Source organism: Meleagris gallopavo, chromosome 12 (assembly GCF_000146605.3).
Source record: "Meleagris gallopavo isolate NT-WF06-2002-E0010 breed Aviagen turkey brand Nicholas breeding stock chromosome 12, Turkey_5.1, whole genome shotgun sequence".
Taxonomy (NCBI): domain Eukaryota; kingdom Metazoa; phylum Chordata; class Aves; order Galliformes; family Phasianidae; genus Meleagris; species Meleagris gallopavo.
Window position 1 is genome coordinate 3,053,998 of NC_015022.2, and position 18,317 is coordinate 3,072,314.

The 18,317-nt window shown below is 34.8% G+C and overlaps 1 protein-coding gene across 2 annotated transcripts; it reads right to left on the minus strand.

Annotated features, from left to right (window-relative positions):
- Positions 1-1,298: 1,298 nt before the first annotated feature.
- LOC104912809 (protein unc-13 homolog A-like) lies at positions 1,299-13,592 on the minus strand. Of its 2 annotated transcripts, none has more exons than XM_010717363.3 (7): positions 13,418-13,592; positions 12,204-12,233; positions 9,938-10,037; positions 9,444-9,561; positions 8,166-8,289; positions 5,691-5,826; positions 1,299-4,739 (listed from the first exon to the last, which is right to left on the minus strand). In XM_010717363.3, exons 1-7 carry the CDS (start codon positions 13,437-13,439, stop codon positions 4,643-4,645), a joined length of 627 nt encoding a protein of 208 aa, XP_010715665.1. In that variant the 5' UTR covers positions 13,440-13,592; the 3' UTR covers positions 1,299-4,642. The 2 variants fall into 2 exon arrangements, with proteins under 2 accessions (XP_010715665.1, XP_019474933.1); XM_019619388.2 differs by having other exon boundaries at positions 4,624-4,785; positions 13,418-13,591.
- Between the last annotated feature and the right edge of the window lie 4,725 nt (positions 13,593-18,317).

The following is an 18,317-nucleotide window of genomic DNA, read 5'->3' on the forward strand; positions in this document are numbered from 1 at the left end:
GAAAAAAGAAAAAAAAAAAAAGAAAATCACATTTTCTACCTGCATTTGGAAGAACACAACTGGAATGCAATAATTTAGACCAAAGGAAAATAGCACACAATAAGTGTATTATGAAAGCATCGCCCATAACACTCAGATCCCATCATGCTAAATACTACAGAAATGAGAAAAAAATATTGGTTTTCATCTTGAATACCTGCCTATTGTTCCCTTTGTGTAAACTAGAAGATGGCACTCTCATTCCATATACCATGAAGTTTCACATATGCCCACTATAGTTTCTGTATCAAACCTCAGTCGCTATTCTGAAAACAGATTTGATATAGCTCAATTAGTTATAATAGAGATCTAGAATTATTTTTCCTCATTAGTTCAGGTTTTGAGGAGGAATTCAAGATTAAGTTTTTAGTATTATCTTTTTTAGAATCAGGTAATTCTTGTCCCTGAGGCTGTAACTTGACAAACCTAGTACTAAATTGCATTGCTTTCCATGAGGCTATTAAATCTCAGTGCTGACTAAATTGCTCAGATATGGCTGATGGACAGAATGCCTTTGGGTGACATTTCTCAGTGTCTCAGGACATTTTAAGCAAGTGCTTTTAAAAAGAAGTTTGTCATTTTTAATCCAATATTTAAAGTTCAAGGATCAGAAGCATGTCTAGTCAATTCATGGTCTGACTGAGTCTTACCCAAACACTTCAAAGTATAAGTAGGCTGCAAAAATGCTTACTAGATAAAGTCTTTTTCAAATCTTTTATTTTCAGAACAGCAACGTGCTTTCCTAGATGTTTTCAAAGAACTTGTGTCCAAGACAACTGAACTGGTGGATATATATCTCCGAAACAAGCAGAAAGAATCCAACTCAGATACCTAAGCATAGGTATGTGAACTCATCTGGCCTTCAGATGCCACTTGAGATGAGCCCAGGCGTTCTAGAGGCCATATGAAACATCTGCTATACATGGAACTGAGTTACCAGAGGGAATATTAAATAACACTTATGTTTAGAAAGAATAATGCCTTCTACAAAATCTCATGTTATAAGATGCCTTTCACAACCCTCCAGAACAGATGAAGCTGTTGTCCTTGGAAGTGATAGCTTTGTTCTTTAAATGTGTTGAAAATAATACAGCATCAGTTGTGAGAAAGTGAAGCTCAGTGATCCAACTGGAGCAACACAGAGCACATGGAATGCAAATCACACAACACATCTTGATTTTAGAAAACTGCCTCAGAATAGCAATTAAATGCAAAAAAAAACAATCACCAGAATCCACTTCTTAAAGATATCAGCTGCCTTTTTTTTTATTGGGGGGAGGGGGGGAAGGAGGAGGTAAGCGGTAGGTGCATGAGGGCTTACTCCTCTTTGGCAGTAAACATGAAATGATACAATATGCATCATGGAATAACAGTTATTCTTAGCTATACAGAATACTGTATTCTTAGCTGTACTGTAACCCTGAGGAATAAGATCACAACAGAAAATCTATGTGGACAAACATCTGTTTAAACAGCTGTGGCTACATAATGGAAACATGGCTTTCATCTCAGAAGTTCCTTATGTGTAGCTAAGAAGTAGAAGCATAAATTTTCAGTTTATCAACAATTTTTTGCCCTGCTCTGCATTCTTTTTTCATCTGTATGTGAATAACTAAGCAGCTTACTGGACAAATGGCTATAAAGCAATCATCTCAAATGAATTCAGACCTTAGTAAATACTAATCCCATAGAAGCAAGTCTTCCTTGCTGTGTGCCTTTCAGGATGTTTCAAACTTTAACAAACTTTTAAAACTCAATTTATCACATTTAAGCATTCTTTTCAGTTTTCAACTATGTTATAAATAATCAGTATATTACTATCAAATTACATCGGTTTAATGAATATTATTTTAACAAAGTTCTCATTTAAATCAACACTGAGTGATAACTAATTCCAGTTTTAGTAGTACACCTCTCTAACACTCAGCAGTTCATCTCGTACACAATAGTTTGGAGAACAAAACATCAGAAAACCAAATGCTGTAGAACCAAATACTCAGGCCCAACTTTGTCATCAGGTTTACATAAGCCTACTGTGGTTTTGTATGCACATCCTTTATTTCCAGTATGAGTATAGGAATGCGTAACATCTACCCAGATGTCTATGCAGATGGAATAATAAACCTGAAGAACAACTTTTTTTTTATTTCTTATATGTAAATCAGCAAGTCATTTTCATTGTCATATGATTTATGTTCTCTGACTTGTTCTGAATGCAGAAGTATGTTGAATATTATTGTGAAACAAAAATTTTTATCTGTGTTCCTCTAATGCTTTAGACTTCATTTAATTTTGGTTGGTTTGGACATACACCTTGTCAATGCAATGCCTTTTGTTTTAGTTTGTGATTCACAGTTGTGCTGTACTTTTGTTCAGCTGATTAGCTGTTGACCCCAGTATTAACACTGTCTAACATATTAGATAAGTATTTTTAAAATACTGCATTTTCAACACTTTCAAAAGCTGAATAACTAAGTTCTTTTGTAAATAGGACATAAAGGCCTATTCATTGCTCAGCATTTATTTAGTGTACCTTTTTATTATAGTTCTTTTGTTTCAAACAGTCAGTTTTTAAAAAACAGACTTTTACTCTGATTATTCTGCATTATGAATTGATTAAAGGATTCATTTCAATTACTAAGAGTATTTCCATCCCAGAGCATCAGTTAAATGAAGCGTCTCCCGAAGAAACACCATAAACTTAGCAGATACAAACATCTCGTGCTATTTTTAGCCTTCATGTTTCAGGTTGCAAGGATCCCAGTACTGCACAGTGGTTTTTTTTTTATCCCAGTATACCTCTACTTGCATAGGATGTATAGTTTTCATGTAAAGATCTTTACAAATTTAGTCTTTCAATATTGTACGTACTTAATTCAATTATCTACAGTACTAATTCCCCTCCTTAGGGCAACAACATCACATACTGTTAATGTAATAGATTTATATGTTAAGTACACAAAGGAAGCAGACATTGTATATGTATAGTTGTACTGAATTGTATATTCTGCATAATTGTACTGAAGAGTAACTCAGATACTTACACATGCCTTCCCTGAAGTATCAGCATACAATTACATGAAAAGCTCGTTCACTATGACATTCTCCAAAAATTATATTTTAAAATTATATGCTGTTTTCCAGACATTCTGGTATAAAAAGTACATGGCTAGAAATATATGTAGAATATTGCAATGTATCTCAGTGGCAGAAAAATAATTACCATGATATCCATATTCTGGCTAGCAGCAGCATTGAGCAATGGATACTATCACCACATACAGAATGAAGCAATTGATTTCTCATATGGTTACTATACATAGCCATATGTATTTAGTTTATGACTGGCAGGAAAAAGTTGATCAGTTACACTAAATTAGCAGTCTATATCCAGAGTCAGCCATAAACACTGTATGCATGAAAGTCCAAAGGACTGACAAATCAGGATAAAAACAGATTAATAGAAAGTGAGCTTTGTACACAGAAAACCTTAAGTATTTACAGGATACAATTAATTTGGTGCATTCACAACAAATCTAATTTAATTACTCACCACAGGGTTATCAGATGTATTTCATTAGTACAAATGTAATTTTTTTTTTTATATAAATACACTGTTATTTTAATCTTTAAAACTATTATAATCTTTCTGGATAATCTTTGAAAGATGCCTCTAATTAGATGAAAATATTTCCATTTTAAATTATTACCTCGTAATAACTCTTAATTTAGTAACACAAAAGCTCATTTAAATTCAAGAAGATCATCTGGGACAAAAAGGCTAAGGAAATAATTTCATTATCAGGACAGATTAAGTTACTTTCATTTAGATTAATCTGCTCAGAGGCTCAGATTTGTTGAAAAAGATGCATCAGCCCAGACAATGCACTAATGACTGCATGCATTCTTGGAAAAACACAGTGAAATTGCTCTTGAATTACTGACATTCCTCATACTAAGGAAGCAGTTGTACCTATCCACTAATATGCTGCAAGAGTTTGCTCGTGAATGCAAAAAGATAAAAGATAACCAGAAAAAAAATGCTGTAGCACTTGGTATATGTATACTTTCTACTGACTGACCACACTGATGAGCCTGATCATCTTTTTGCTAACTCATGTCCTTAGCAGTAATTCTTTGTTGAACCTACATCAGAACTACAGCTTTCACCATACATGAAGAAGTCTTCAGTATGTACACGTTATACCTTCAGAGAATACATCCCTTCATAATGTAGCTTTTATTGTCTTTTCTCTGACAGCAAACACTGCAAGTTTCTGAATTTTTAACTCCACTGAAGTGATCTCAATGCTTAGCCACATAGAACTTTGCACCAGAGTATAATAAAATCAACTGTCTGTCAACTTTGCTGTCCCACTAAGCACTCTTAGAAATATTTATAGTTTTCCTATAGTTCTCAGCTTTAATTTAATACCTTCTGTACTGTGAAATTAAGCATCATGCAGGCAGCACGCTGCTGAAAAATCATGAGGAATGCAAACAGCAGTAACAGACTGTTCAATTCCTCCTGTTGCAAGAGAGTTCAGTTCACTGTTCTGTGAGAAACTTTACCTGTTCCATGCTTCAGTGTGCATCTCATTATTTAGACTTGTTGAGCCTCTGAAAAAATGCTGGAATAAGCAAGGTCTGCCCCGCTCATTCCTATTGTTTCTTCATGCTGCCACAAAACATTTGAGCATCTGCCAAGTCAAATGGACCACAGAGCTGGGCTGAATGAAAATTAACCTGGAAAAACATGCTTCATTTACATGCAGAATGGTTCCCCAGGCTGCTTTACTGACTAGCTATACAAACTGTTGTGATGACCCAGAGAAGGGGGCAAAACAGGAAACAGTGGTAATCAGCTGGCAGAGAGGAGAAAAAGATTGCTCCATTCACCTCTGAACCCACTCAATTCACTAAATAGGCAAAAAAAAAAGTGAGAAATGGTGCTGCTTGTTTTTTGATTCAGAAAAAGGCTCAGAGCCCATTCCAACAAACAACAGTTCCAAAAGTGATGAAGATCAGGAAATGGGATTAACCACCTGGTGACAACTAGAAGGAAATGCAAGAGTAGGAGGGGTTGGAAACAGGGATGGGTAGTGAGAGTGACTTCCAGTTCTAGTGAGATGTTCCTTAATTTAAAAGAAAATTATGATATATTTGTCATTAAAAAAAGCTAATGACTGACTACATTGTCTTGAAAATAGCATCCTTTAAAAGCATCACCATAAATTAAGGTTAACAAATTTGTGCTTCTGAAGCTATCTGTACATAAGCATGTACATAGAGTCTCTTGCACAGATTTTAAAGTGTTTACTGCTTTTGTATCAGTAACAGATTACTGTTTTATAAGTATTCCCCTTCTAATGCCTATATTTTTATTAGGCTAAAATCCCCTTTTCTGACAACCTGTGATTCAATAAGAGAACATAGCAGGAAACTGTATTCTTCACACTTTCTCTTTCAATAGAATATGAAGATATTATACTCTGTCCTACCATAAAGATATAAAGGTTTTCTGTTTTTTTTTTAATAGCTTTATATAGGTTAATGAAACTTCCAAACACATACTTGCTTAAAATAACTGTGTATCACTGAATGTCACTCAAAAACAAATGATACTTGCTTGATATGACAAATTAACATACCTTAACTTGTCGTCTTGTTTGCTGAGACCACTTTCCAGGGATGACAGACCATCATATGCATCTTTATGTGAATGTTTTGTTCCTTGAAGTAACATCCCCCTGTTGCAGCCTCTGTAATCTAAATCTTCAGGCATATCTGAGGAGGAGAGATATATAAATATTTCTGTCCATCTTAAGAAATGAAGGAGCTTCTAAAATAAGTGAATATTTACCCATGAACAATAAACTTGATAGAGGAGAATTAATCAAGTTGATACCTAAATACTATTATAATTAAATTCAATTTTCTAAGGAAAAGCAGAAATGCTTTCAAGATCTACAACAATGATCATCTTCTGTCTGTTCTGAAAACATTGCCTAACAAACCTTAACCTAAGCTGGTTCCCTTTATGACACACAATCTTAGGAAAGGATTATTTCAAAACTGAAAAGAGAATTATTGTTGATAATGAAAGAAGTCAAAACCTTAATTTTCCAGTACTGCTCTTTAACTGTCCTTATATTTCTTCTGTGTATACCACCGATTTTTTCAGGACCATGCTTTAAGCAAATAAAAACACTATGAAAAAAATTGGTTTTGTTTGTTAATTCCTTGGTGATAACTCATGAGGTTACAGCCCAGTGAATGTTCAGTAGCTACTTGTAGTCACACAAATGACTTCAAAAATTATAGCTACTGCCAAATCCACTTCATTTAAATAAAATTATCTCCATCCTCTTCTGTGTATTCTGCCAAGTTAAGTCTTTTGGAAGATATACTCCACTTTATACATTGAGTGCTTTGGATATCAAACCCTTAAGGGAAACTTGCAGGTTTAACTGATTTTCAGCAGGTCCTTGCTCATGCTTGTATTCCTACTCACAAGACAAAAATATTTCTTAAATATGAGCTCAACACAGCTGTTGAGTTTCTAGGTAAAGATATTCAGTGTTCAGCCTGAAGTAATATAATGAAACAGTAAAACTTGTTTAAATGTATTTAAACAATCACAAATTCATCTTTGATCTAATGTTTCTATAATGTGTCATCAAAAAAACAATTGCTTCATTTGCTTGGCACTTCACATTCATTGTATTTTCAGCTATTCACGGATCCATGGTTTTACAAGACCGTGCTTTTCTAAGACTTTATGGCCTGCTCTTGGGCCTAAATAAAATTCTGTATATTTTTATGCTTGTTAAGGAATATGGGTCCAGTTAGAGAAAAATAAGAGGCGTCCTTATTACTGTGAATTTGAATGCAAAATTCAAATTTGAGATTCCCATTTTTACTTAGCTAGTTGTTTTTTGTTTTTTTTTTTTTTTTTTACTAGAATATGGTGAAATGACCACTTATTACTACCAAGAGTAGCATTAACTTATATTTATGGAAAAAAGCACCCATTAATAAAGGTTATTTAATATTAAAAGCAGTAATTCAATTCCACAAAAATCACAAGTTAAGAAAAGCATGGGGGGCTCTTATTTCTACTGAACATTGTTTTTTCTTCCACAGATTAAGTACGTGGCATTCCAATGTAATTTGCTTAACAAAGAGACTGGACCGACTCCAATAGTCAAGGACAGATTCTCAGTTGATGATAGCTGAACTGAAAGTCATTCGACAGAGTAAGTGATCAAAACGTTCATTTAAATTCATTTAAACTCTAGACAGAGAGGTGAAAATTAGCATCTAGCTTTCTCAGTACCAGACATAACGCTTCTAAGCGCTACCCTCCGCAAGGAGAACTGTAGTGTAAGGGTGATCTCTACAGGATCTCCTCAGCACTCTATCTAGAGTACCAGGGACAGCCTAAAACCCTATTTCTTTCAAATTTATTTGGTTGGAGTACACTGACATTCCTGCTTAGCAGTGGCCTGACATCATTAACAACCTGAATTTGCAGCTTGTAAACACAGAGTGTGGTTTTTTTTTCCCCAAAGACATCCATCTGGTTTCTATATAGGAAAGCTGTACTGATACAAAGGAGATTTCAACAAGTATGCAATATACAGCATAAATACCAGTTGTACCAGTTTCTCTCCTTTTATAATAGGTATTTTACTGATATTGAGCATACTGTCTTTTTCTGTACTCATCTTTATAGCCCACTATTACTTTTTACTAGTGATCTGTTTTGGTTTTTCTTTTTAATGCATAAGCAGACAGAAAGAAGCACAGCCAAAGAGCAAGAAAGGAAATCCTACACTGTAAACTGTGGAAGGTCAATGGGGAAAAAACAAACAGAAAAACCACAAAAATGCAGAATATTAAGATGACTTAGCTTTTGAAATGCTATATAGTGCTTTTGTGACAAATGACCATTTAAAAATCTATAGAAAAGTTACCATTTGGCTCTATTTTAGGAATTTAAAGTAGAACAGAATGGTTTAAGAACTGGCATTGAAAGTTACTTCTCAGCATCTCCATATTAATTTTTTTGACAATGGTATTTACAGATGCTTCCCTTCCCTCCTCCCCAGTCTTTAACTCACCGAATGGAATTGCAAAGTAGACATCCAGTAAGAGCTCATGTGAAGTTGGCATTCTTGTGCCTTGAATCTCAATTCCATTTTTTATTACTTTGGAGTACAGCGTCCACCAGGCACCTGGACCTTCCTAGGAAAAATATTCAGAAAATATGCCTACATAGGATTTAAAGTATTATCCATCAAGCTTCCCTTAGTTCAATGTGAATACATTTATGACACCTTACTTCCCCCTCCCCCAGCCTCTCTCCCCCCCTTATTCTTGTAAGTAGAATCATCAAAACGTCAGTTCATTATACATATAGATGTTAATTTCTATGGAGAGATGGCTATGGAAACTGATCAGGGGGATGCTGTAAGAAAGCTATTCTGATTTACTCTCCTTTAACTTATCACTTACCACTTCACAGGAAAAAAAAAAGAAAGAACAAAGCTTCTACTGAGGGACAGAGCAATTACTAGGCAGAATTATTTTTATGTGCAAGGAATAGGTGAAGGGCAACTTAATCCATCTTCCCTAATTCAGGGTTACTTTCTTTTTAGAAAAGAGACCCCACAGACTACATAGAAGAGATGTATGGGTGTGAGAATTGAGGAGTATTAGAATAAGGCATCTCTTCTTACTTTTATTCCTTTCAGACAATTTCACAGCACTTGCAGTTTGCTTCAATATTTACTTACTCCTTGAAATTTTTTTTCTTGATTTTCTAGCCTGAGAGCAAGCATAACCATACTCCAGTGGCTGATTGTGACTGTGCTAGATACTTCACTTCTGGGACTAATGGGTTTTCTCCACTCATCTTTCTTTATGTCCTCATTATAATATGTCCTTCCTTATTACCATAGAGCAAATTTCTGTTACCCTCTATGACACAGCAGTCGATTCCCATGGAACAGCACAACAGGGTTTTTCTGGCCATTTTAACAGATTCTTATTCCAGGTCACACAGTGAAAAGTCAAGCCAGGAACAGCAATTTGAAATTCCCTTGCTCAAATCCCACAATCCGAAATGTTCCTGCCTAATAATTAGAGTACAAATGAACTCTAACCCACTTACTGAATTACACCTGACTCAGTACGAGAGCCTGTTCTCCAGGGTACGAACAGCTAATGGATATCAGCTGTTACTGAGTCACATTTGCTCTATACCCTCAGTATTAGAGACCGAAGCAAGCAGAGACTATAAATTTACAACAATTATGTCATTACACTAGTCTGAGACTAAAACACCAAGAAATTAATTGGATTTTGCCGTTTTGTATTTTCACAGAAAGTCAACTTACGTCTGTTGCATGTTCCACAGATGAAAGAGGAATCCATAAAACTCCTAACATGCTATCCCAGAGCAAACCTTTCTTCCACAGTTCTACAGTGAAGCCTTTTTCACCAGCATCAATTTCACTAAAAACAGTGAATACATGAACTATTAAACTGAAAATGGTGGTTCTTTATCATAGTATCTTGAGTTAGTGTCTTACAGTACATTCAGAGGAGGTTCATATTCAGTATATCCAGAATACAAAATAGCAGGCATAATATAAGCACCAGACTGGAAAAGGCAGTCGAAGTGACATTTCCCAACTGCTTTTTTTCTCCATACTGACGTTCAAAAAAAAAAAAAAAGTGGTACAATTTCCAGTTGTCAGTAGCCTTATTCTGCTAGAGTAATTTTTCCTTTGCTTTCACAGGTTGTAAGTTGTCTCACACACTATCAATTGCTCAAACAAAAAACAGCAAAAAAGCAACAGTCATTCGATAAGGACCACCTGAAACTTACAACATAAAGTCCTGCTCCCAGCAAGGTTCACTTCCCCTTCTTTCTATTGTAGTGCCTTTCAGGTTTTGAACTTTCAAAACAACATAGGTGTCAAATGCCTCTGTAAAAGAACAAGAACAATTAGTTGCAGACCTAAATTGTTTTTGTTTTGTTTTGTTTTTTTTTACTCTAGAAGCCAGAAACATTCAATTTGAATGTTACAGAGATTTCACTATTTCTCCGTAGAACACATTCAGTGATTGCTTTCAAACATGTGGACTTGAACAAGGAAATCCTTATAATGATATTATAACAGGAAAATCCCATTACAGGTAGGAAATAATGTAATCCTACATGCAAGCAATTGTTTTAGGGATCATATTCCAGACATGACTTCCCAGATTATTTATCAATTCCCCTGACAGATTTTGTATGAAACCAGCATGTACTCTTCACAAATTTTCTTCAACTTTCAAGCGACACAGTAATATTGGTGATTGACTATTTGGCACTATTTGTAAGCACTGCTCTGCAAAAACTGACACATCATTTTGTTATCACCACTATTTCAAATCAGAAATCCAGAACACAGCACCATGCAAAGTTCTGTGAAGAAAACTCTACTCCATGCAAACCCACAACAAAGCATCACACAGGAATCTAAGATGTAAAAGGGCATATTATATTGTCTTGATCTATGGAGCTGAGCTGTTCAGAAAATCTTTTCAGCCTGTATGCATGGAACAAGCATTATTAGCCTCCAGTATTCTACATATGGATAAACACCAGCAATTTAAAGGAAACCTACTGTTAACATATACATTAGATGTTGCCAAGAAACAAGTTATTTTTGAGCTGCCTGTATTAACACAGGTCAATCAGCCTCCAAGCAAGAGGGAAATTGTTTCCATCTACAATGGTCTCTTGAATGGGTTGTCTTAAATTACATCACAATTACCAAAACTCATGAAGGAGAAAGGTGACCTCTTTGCCTCTGTCTGCTTATCCTATAGGTACATCTTTTTAACCAGGACTGATAATATTTGACAAAAGGACTAAAAGGTGTTAAGTAATGATTTTTTTTTCCCCCAAAGAAAACCAACAGCAGTTAACATTTTCTATAACGTAGTACACCAGTGTTCTCAAACACATTTTATTCTTACTTTAAATGCACTGTTGACAAAGTCAATATAGATGTAGAAGAACGGTAGCTTATTTTTGAGAAATGGTGTCAACAATGCATGATTCCCATGCTATCCTATTACTCCATTTAACTGAAGCAAAAGGTGAAATTTGCAAAATCTCTTGTAACTGCAAAGTGAAAATATGGTTTGGAAGCTTGCAGCTTAAGTTGTGAGAAATTTTCAAAACAAATTCCTATTAAATCATTTTACTAAACAACCACCTGAAACATTTAATCCAACATCTTTGAACACCTATACCCATTTCTAAACTTAAAAGAAACAACTCCACAGCAACCTCACCCAATATAAAAATCATCTCCTTTAAAGGAAACAACATGAGAAGGTAGAGCAATGAACCAGATTACTAATGAAAATGGTGATAAATCCTGATTACTTTTCATCTCTCCCAGCTCTTTTTCTAGCATAAAAACTAGAGAAATCTGTCTGCCTGTATTATCATTTTTTCGTGATTGAAAATTTGTCATCTGCCCTTTAGAACTACTATTTCTCCAAGAGCTCCTTGGCCTCTCTAGCTTTTCTCTGGATATAGACAGTCTTCAGTGCTTTATCACTAATTAGTCGTCTTCAGATTTCATGGGTTATATTCAGTAACAAAATACAAAAGCTGTCTTCCATGTTACAGCAGACAGTGCATTCTCCTTCAAGAATAACTGTCAAAACAGACTGTTACTCAGCTACTCTGATAGTAGGAAGGAGTCGCAGAATTGTTCACAGACAACCAACTCTACTTCCACAAATCTATTACTTGTGCAATTCTCAATCAAAAACAGGAGCCTTTGATCAATGTTGTGTGAGAAAAGAAAGTGAAGTTAAATAGCTTCTCTTGATTCATGATCAGTTTAGGTCAAATTAAGTAAAATTACTTTTAAAATGGAAATATCTTAACTTGATTGAAAGACAATAATTAGCAACTTAAAATAACAAATTATTAGAGTCCAAATTTTTTTAATTTTTATCTTTAAAGTACTTTTATTTCCTCAGTTGTTTTGTGCTGAACTCCTGTTGAGATGCATGACAGTCAGTTTACAATGAAGTATATGAAATAAAATTACAGCAGAAATTAAAAGGGAATTCAGACTTACCAGCTGCTTTATCCAACCTTCCTTTTTTAACTATAAATGAAAAAAAGATTTCATACATTGATAATATAGAATTAATATTTTGTTAAAAGGAAATCAATGCTATTTCAATGGTTTAAAAAAAAACAAAGTATACACTTCCACATATAAACATCACTGTAATATCATTTCTTAAAACACGAAAAAATGATAGTTTGTTTTACAGCTTATTTGAGCTTAATAAATAGATGGGTCCAATACAAAGGAGGAATGGAGACTGGATAGTTCTTTATTATCTACTACCCATTATTTCATAATGACAGTTCAAAATTCTAAGTAGAATTCACATAAAGCTCACAGCTTTCACATAATCTAAGCTAATGTCTAGCATCCTATTCAGAAGTACTTTTCATTCAGTATTTACTCTGCTTGCTAGAAAAGACATGCTCCAGCAAACACTTCACCAATTTAAAAACTTGCATTTTGAATTTTGATTCATTTATTTATTTTACAGCTGTAAGTTCCACTCTGTGGAGTCACTCTCTCTTCTCTGGAACCAATTTTGCTGCGATTGACATAGATTTTTTCCTACACATGGAAACCTGGTCATTACTTCAGATCTGGTATATGACTACTAAATATAATTTAATGTAGTCTTTAATCCAAATAAACATTTTTCCTGCCATATCAGCACTTATTAGGCAGTTCAGATATATTTGACTGAAGCAACACTGCAGCCCTGCTATTTTTATGTGTATCATGTATTTCGCTGGTATAATTTTGATTTCATAATTGCAGTAAATTTTAAAAAAGCAAATTTTAAATATTTAGCTTTATATTATTGAGGTCCCCATAGCTTAGCACTATTTTTGACATCCACTTGCTTATCTACCTAAATATCCTTAAGTACTCCGTGGAATTGCAATGTACTTATGTCTGCCTTAACAATTTCACTGTGTTTTGTACGGTGAGAATTCTTTCAGGGCAGAGACTGTCAAACTGTCACCAAGCCACAGGCAGACTGGGGCTCCAAACACTGCAGCAGTTTGAGCACACTGCAAGAGCACAGGATTTACACACAGTGCTTGCTTGACTTCCCTTGAAGAAAGCACTACAAGAAGGACCCCCTCCTTCACATAAATCAACAACACACCCACAGTCTCTGAAGGTGCTTCAAACAGCCACCTACTAAATATGTTGTACAGGAGAAGAAGCCTGCTTGATAAGAAAAAACCTACCTTTTATGGAGAGAAGTTCCATTCCAGAAGAAAGGTAATTTGGGAGACAACTTGAAATAGTTTGTCTTGGTGAACATTAAATTACATTTTACCTCCTGTTTCTTCAGAGCGTGTTACGTGTCTCACTTTTCTTACACACTCCTCCCATGTTTTACATGGAGAAAATCCAGCCAATTAAAAGACCAGCGACAAATTCTTTCTGCTTCAATAAACATCCAGAGATGAAAAGGAATAGAAAAATTACAGCTGTTTCCTCTCCCTCATTTCCTCAGCGTCTATCTGACATACACAGCTGCCTCCAGTCTAAATAACATTTCTGAATGCCATCTCTGTCCAGCAATAACAAACATGGCACAATGATTTTATTAGGAACTGGGATTTCTTAAATTTTCATTTTTAATACTTTGTTGAAAAAAAGCTTAATATTCTACACATTGGCTCACACAGAACTTCTATTTTATTGTATTACTTACAGCTATGTAAAAGTAGGCTTAATTTACTAAAACAAAAAGCAAATATCACAGAGGCAAGCTTAATTTTAATGCACCCCATGAAATCATAATTCTATTGTTATACCTGGTTACTCTGCATTGATAACAAATAACCTGTTACAGTGATCTTTGACTTTGAAACCATACTCAAAACACTAAAATCACTACAAGAACTGAGGCATTTTTTACTGTTTGTGCTGGTTAATTGGGTTATTAATGGCGCTGTTTTTGTTTTTAAAAATGTTTTAATGTATATTCATATAGTGATGAAAAACTTTAATTTTTTCAGTCTGTACCATACAATCTGTTTTTTGTTCTTAGATCTTAAGTTCAAGTAGAAAAATCAGATCCTTAGGGCAGAAAAGGAGACATAGACCTTTTAGCTCAGGATCTACTGAGGGGTTGTTTGAGGTTCAAGAGAAATTCAATGAAAGGTGAATGTTGAGAAAAGAGAAAGGAGTCATTGGGGGAAATTTATCAGTGTTTATAAATACAGGAGATAGTGAGACCAACTTTTCTCATTGTTTCCTAACAACAGGACAGGAGATAATAATTAAAATTTGTGCCTATTTCATCTGAACAATATAAATATTTCATCATGAAGGTAATTTAATAATGAAATAAAGTTTGTCCAGAGAGAACGTGCAGACTCCATCCTTGGAGATGCTCAGAACCTGACTATACTCAATCCTGGGCAACCTGTTCTCACAGGCCCGATGGAGGAAGCAGAAATGCTGGACTGAACTATCTCAAGTGCTCCCTTCTAACCTCGACAATTTGAGAATAAAATGGCCTATGCTATGTTAACTATGACATAATCAAATATGGTGCACAACTTGCTCCAGGAAAGCCTGCAGTCACTCTGAAGGATGTACCTGTCTTTGTTTTGGTACCATGTGTCTAATACTGACTTTAGTTTTGTGCTACTGTATTATAATGTAAAGCTGTCACAATTACTTTTCAGACTAATATGCTTACACTTCTCCTCTTGGAATACCATTTATTTGAACAAGTCACCCAGAGCCAGCCTTATGCAAAAAATGGAGTTCCAGTGAACTTGCACAAGTCTAACATTCAATAGAGAATCCAATTCTGATGTCACATTTGGACCAAATTAAGCAGCCTTTGCTCAAAACAGAGCAAATCACTGTTGTAATCACCGTTCTCCAGCATTTTGACTTCTGCACAACATGCATATAAGCATATAATTTGAAAAGCTCAGCCAGCACAGACACTGAAAATCTAGAAAATAATTTCAGTGAGTAATTACAAAAACAACAACAGAAAAAGAACACAAGAAACCCACCCATGAATGACCATCACAAGAAAGATTACATTTACAGATGGAAGCAAGCTACTAATGGAAAATATATGCAATTAAATCTTCCACTTCCTTAATTAGTCTCTTGAATACTTGGGTTCCAGCAGCTGCAAGTCATTGTGGTTTATTTGCCATGATGTCAGAGCAACTGGGAAAACTGCTATGATTACATAGCAGAAAATATACAGAGAATACCTGAACACAAGCAGAGCATTGCTATGGATTGAGGATATGTTTAGCATAGGTAGTCCTTCACTTAGAAAAAGCATTATGCTTAACAAAAGAACAGCAGAGAGCTCTGAGCAGAAACAAGCAGTCAGGATAGCATTTGGCTGAAGAACAAGAGCAGAAGCTGCAATATGACAAGTGTGTTTCACTAGTCAGTAGTTTCAGTACATCCAAGTAAGTATCTTATCACTTAGTCATTCCTTCACCTACATTTTCCTCCTCCATTTTATCATTTCTTAATTAATGCCTGAAATAACAAGTTCTAAAAATGCAGATCCATATCTAGAATCAAGAATGCAGGAAAATATTTTAAAAAGTACAGAATTAATTGTCTTGCACTTCTAGTCAAACAATATAAAAACCACAATGGGTAAGAAGTACAAACAGAACAAAGTACGATGCTTCTATTAAGATATCAAGCTGATACTTGACATCACTGAGTGCTCTTCTGTAAAATATATGGAAATCTGTTCTGTTGCTTTTTGTCTTTAACAGTACTTTTGTTACAGTATTTCTTTGTACTGACTTAAATTGCACATAATAACAATTTGGAGCTGCTCAGCATTGAAAGCAAGAAGGTTTCAGTTTAATTATTTACCTACTTGGCATTAGAACCACACATTGTTCTTCTCAGGAAGTCCTTCCTCTGCAGGATACTTGTAATGCAACAAATATGGTCACAAACACATGATTTATAGTATGTTGCGTAAGGAGAATGAGGATCAAAGCATATTTGAAAGTGTCTGTCAAAATTTGGAAGATCACCTCTCAGTTCTCACAAGAGAAGGAAAATAAAACAAAAATTAAGAATTCCATGGCATAAGAAATAATATTAACAAAAGAGTGCAAAAAAAAAAAGACCTTTTAGCCAAATTTCAATTGATACTTAAATATGGTTTGTAGGAACAGTTTCCTTGAATTGCATTTCTATATGAATATTATGAAGCCATCTTTTCTTAAACACTTTTATTCTGAGCCACATACAGATTGAGAACCCATATGATGGTTACGTTTATTCAGTTTGGATACTCTTCAGACTCAAAGCCTCTACAGTGATGGAGTTGTTTATAAATATGAAGTCACATACCCCAGAAATCTATGTATAGGTAGAGATATGCCTTAACACAAAGAAAGATAAAACTAAAGAAAAGCCTATCTGCTTTTTAGCATCTATTTTCAGTTACCATTGATTTTCTAAAAATTCTTACTTCATCATTATTATGATCTGTATAAAACAGATTGCTCCTAGTGGAATTCAACTGTTCACTATCATTCCAGAGGAATAAAAGGCCAAGGTTCACCAGAGGCCCAATGAAACATTTCCAGTCTCCCAGGTGCTGCATACATTCTGATGTGCACACACAGCTACTTCCTAGACTACCTTTCCTTTACATTTACAGACCCCTAGTGGAATGTCTGATTTGTTCTGGAGGACAACAAGAACTTGATAGAGAGCAAACTTCAATTGTTTCCACATCTAATTTTCCTCTTAAAACACCACTAAAATACAAACACACGAAAAGCCTGGGATGGGGAAAAAAAAAAGCCAAATTATTTGTTGATTTAAATATAATCCTGAAGAAAAAAATATTTAGATTGCTTTTAAAATTATTTTCAATAGTGAACATAAAAATAGTACCTTGCTTTCAAAAGATCTTTCTTCAGACCACCAGTTTTGTTCATTTTATTCACCAGATTTTTAAACATGGTCTATCTCCTAAATATATATCTCAGGTGGGTGATGCTTTTTGTTTTTACCCATATAGTTATACAGTCATCCTTCTGCATTAGAGATGCAGCGGCATGCTAGTTAGCTCTTTTGCGTCAGTGGAATTATAGTGCAAAAAGGTACCTCCAGCAACAATGAAAATAAATACAATTAAAAGAAAATAAGCAGGCAGGTAAGTCTGACAACCTTAATTTGACAATATTGGGATTTAGCAGAATGTTTTGTAAACCAGACTAAAGTTAGTTGCACATGCTGTAAATTCCACGTGTGTTCTCTTAGTGCTTTCAAAAGTTTTCCATGTTTGGGACACTCAGTGGTCACATTTAAACCACACGGCCTCTTTGTTTGTCTTTCCAGAACTGTAGTCTTTTCAACTAGCTTTGGAATTCTTGTATTCAAGAAAAGCATTTGAACAATCAGTGTTCATCTCCTGTATGTACCTCTGTTTAGCAAACATAAGAGATTGGATTTCTAGTATTCCCTTTAGAAATCATCATTCCCATAACAGCTCAGCACTTTCAGCCTACATTTCCAACATCACCTTATCCCCTAAAGACAAGTGCTAATACTTCCTGCCCTTCTGAAAAAGGAAAGTACAAGTCTTTTTTTCCCTTGCTTTTCCTTGCTCAAAAGTATGTGAAAAGCTCCTGGAAACACATACAGCTTTCATATCTGCCTTTATTACATGATTGCACAGGATACTACAGGGAAAGGTATGGTTATGTTGTTCATCATGAGGAATTTTAAAGTAGGGAAAAAATGGCCCCACAAATTCTTTTGTGATTTGCTATAAAAAAAGATAAGAACTTCACATTCTTCCCTCAAGAAAACACAAAACTAAATATGTCAAGAAAACAGTTTTAAAATAGCTTTGAGATGAAGGCAGCAAGATGTATACTTCTGCTTAAGCCTTAATCTATTTAAACACCAGTTTAGCAATATCGAATTTCGTTTCCTCTTTCTCAGGAAAATTAAACAGAGGTGTTTTTCTCCATCTTTTCCCCTGGCTCCCTCTAGCGTCACAAGAAGTGTATTGCAGTTCATGCTCCATCACCTCAAGCAGAAACACATTAATAACAACCATGGTACTACCATACTTTTGGACCTAGAGATTGAAGCTTTTTTTTTTTT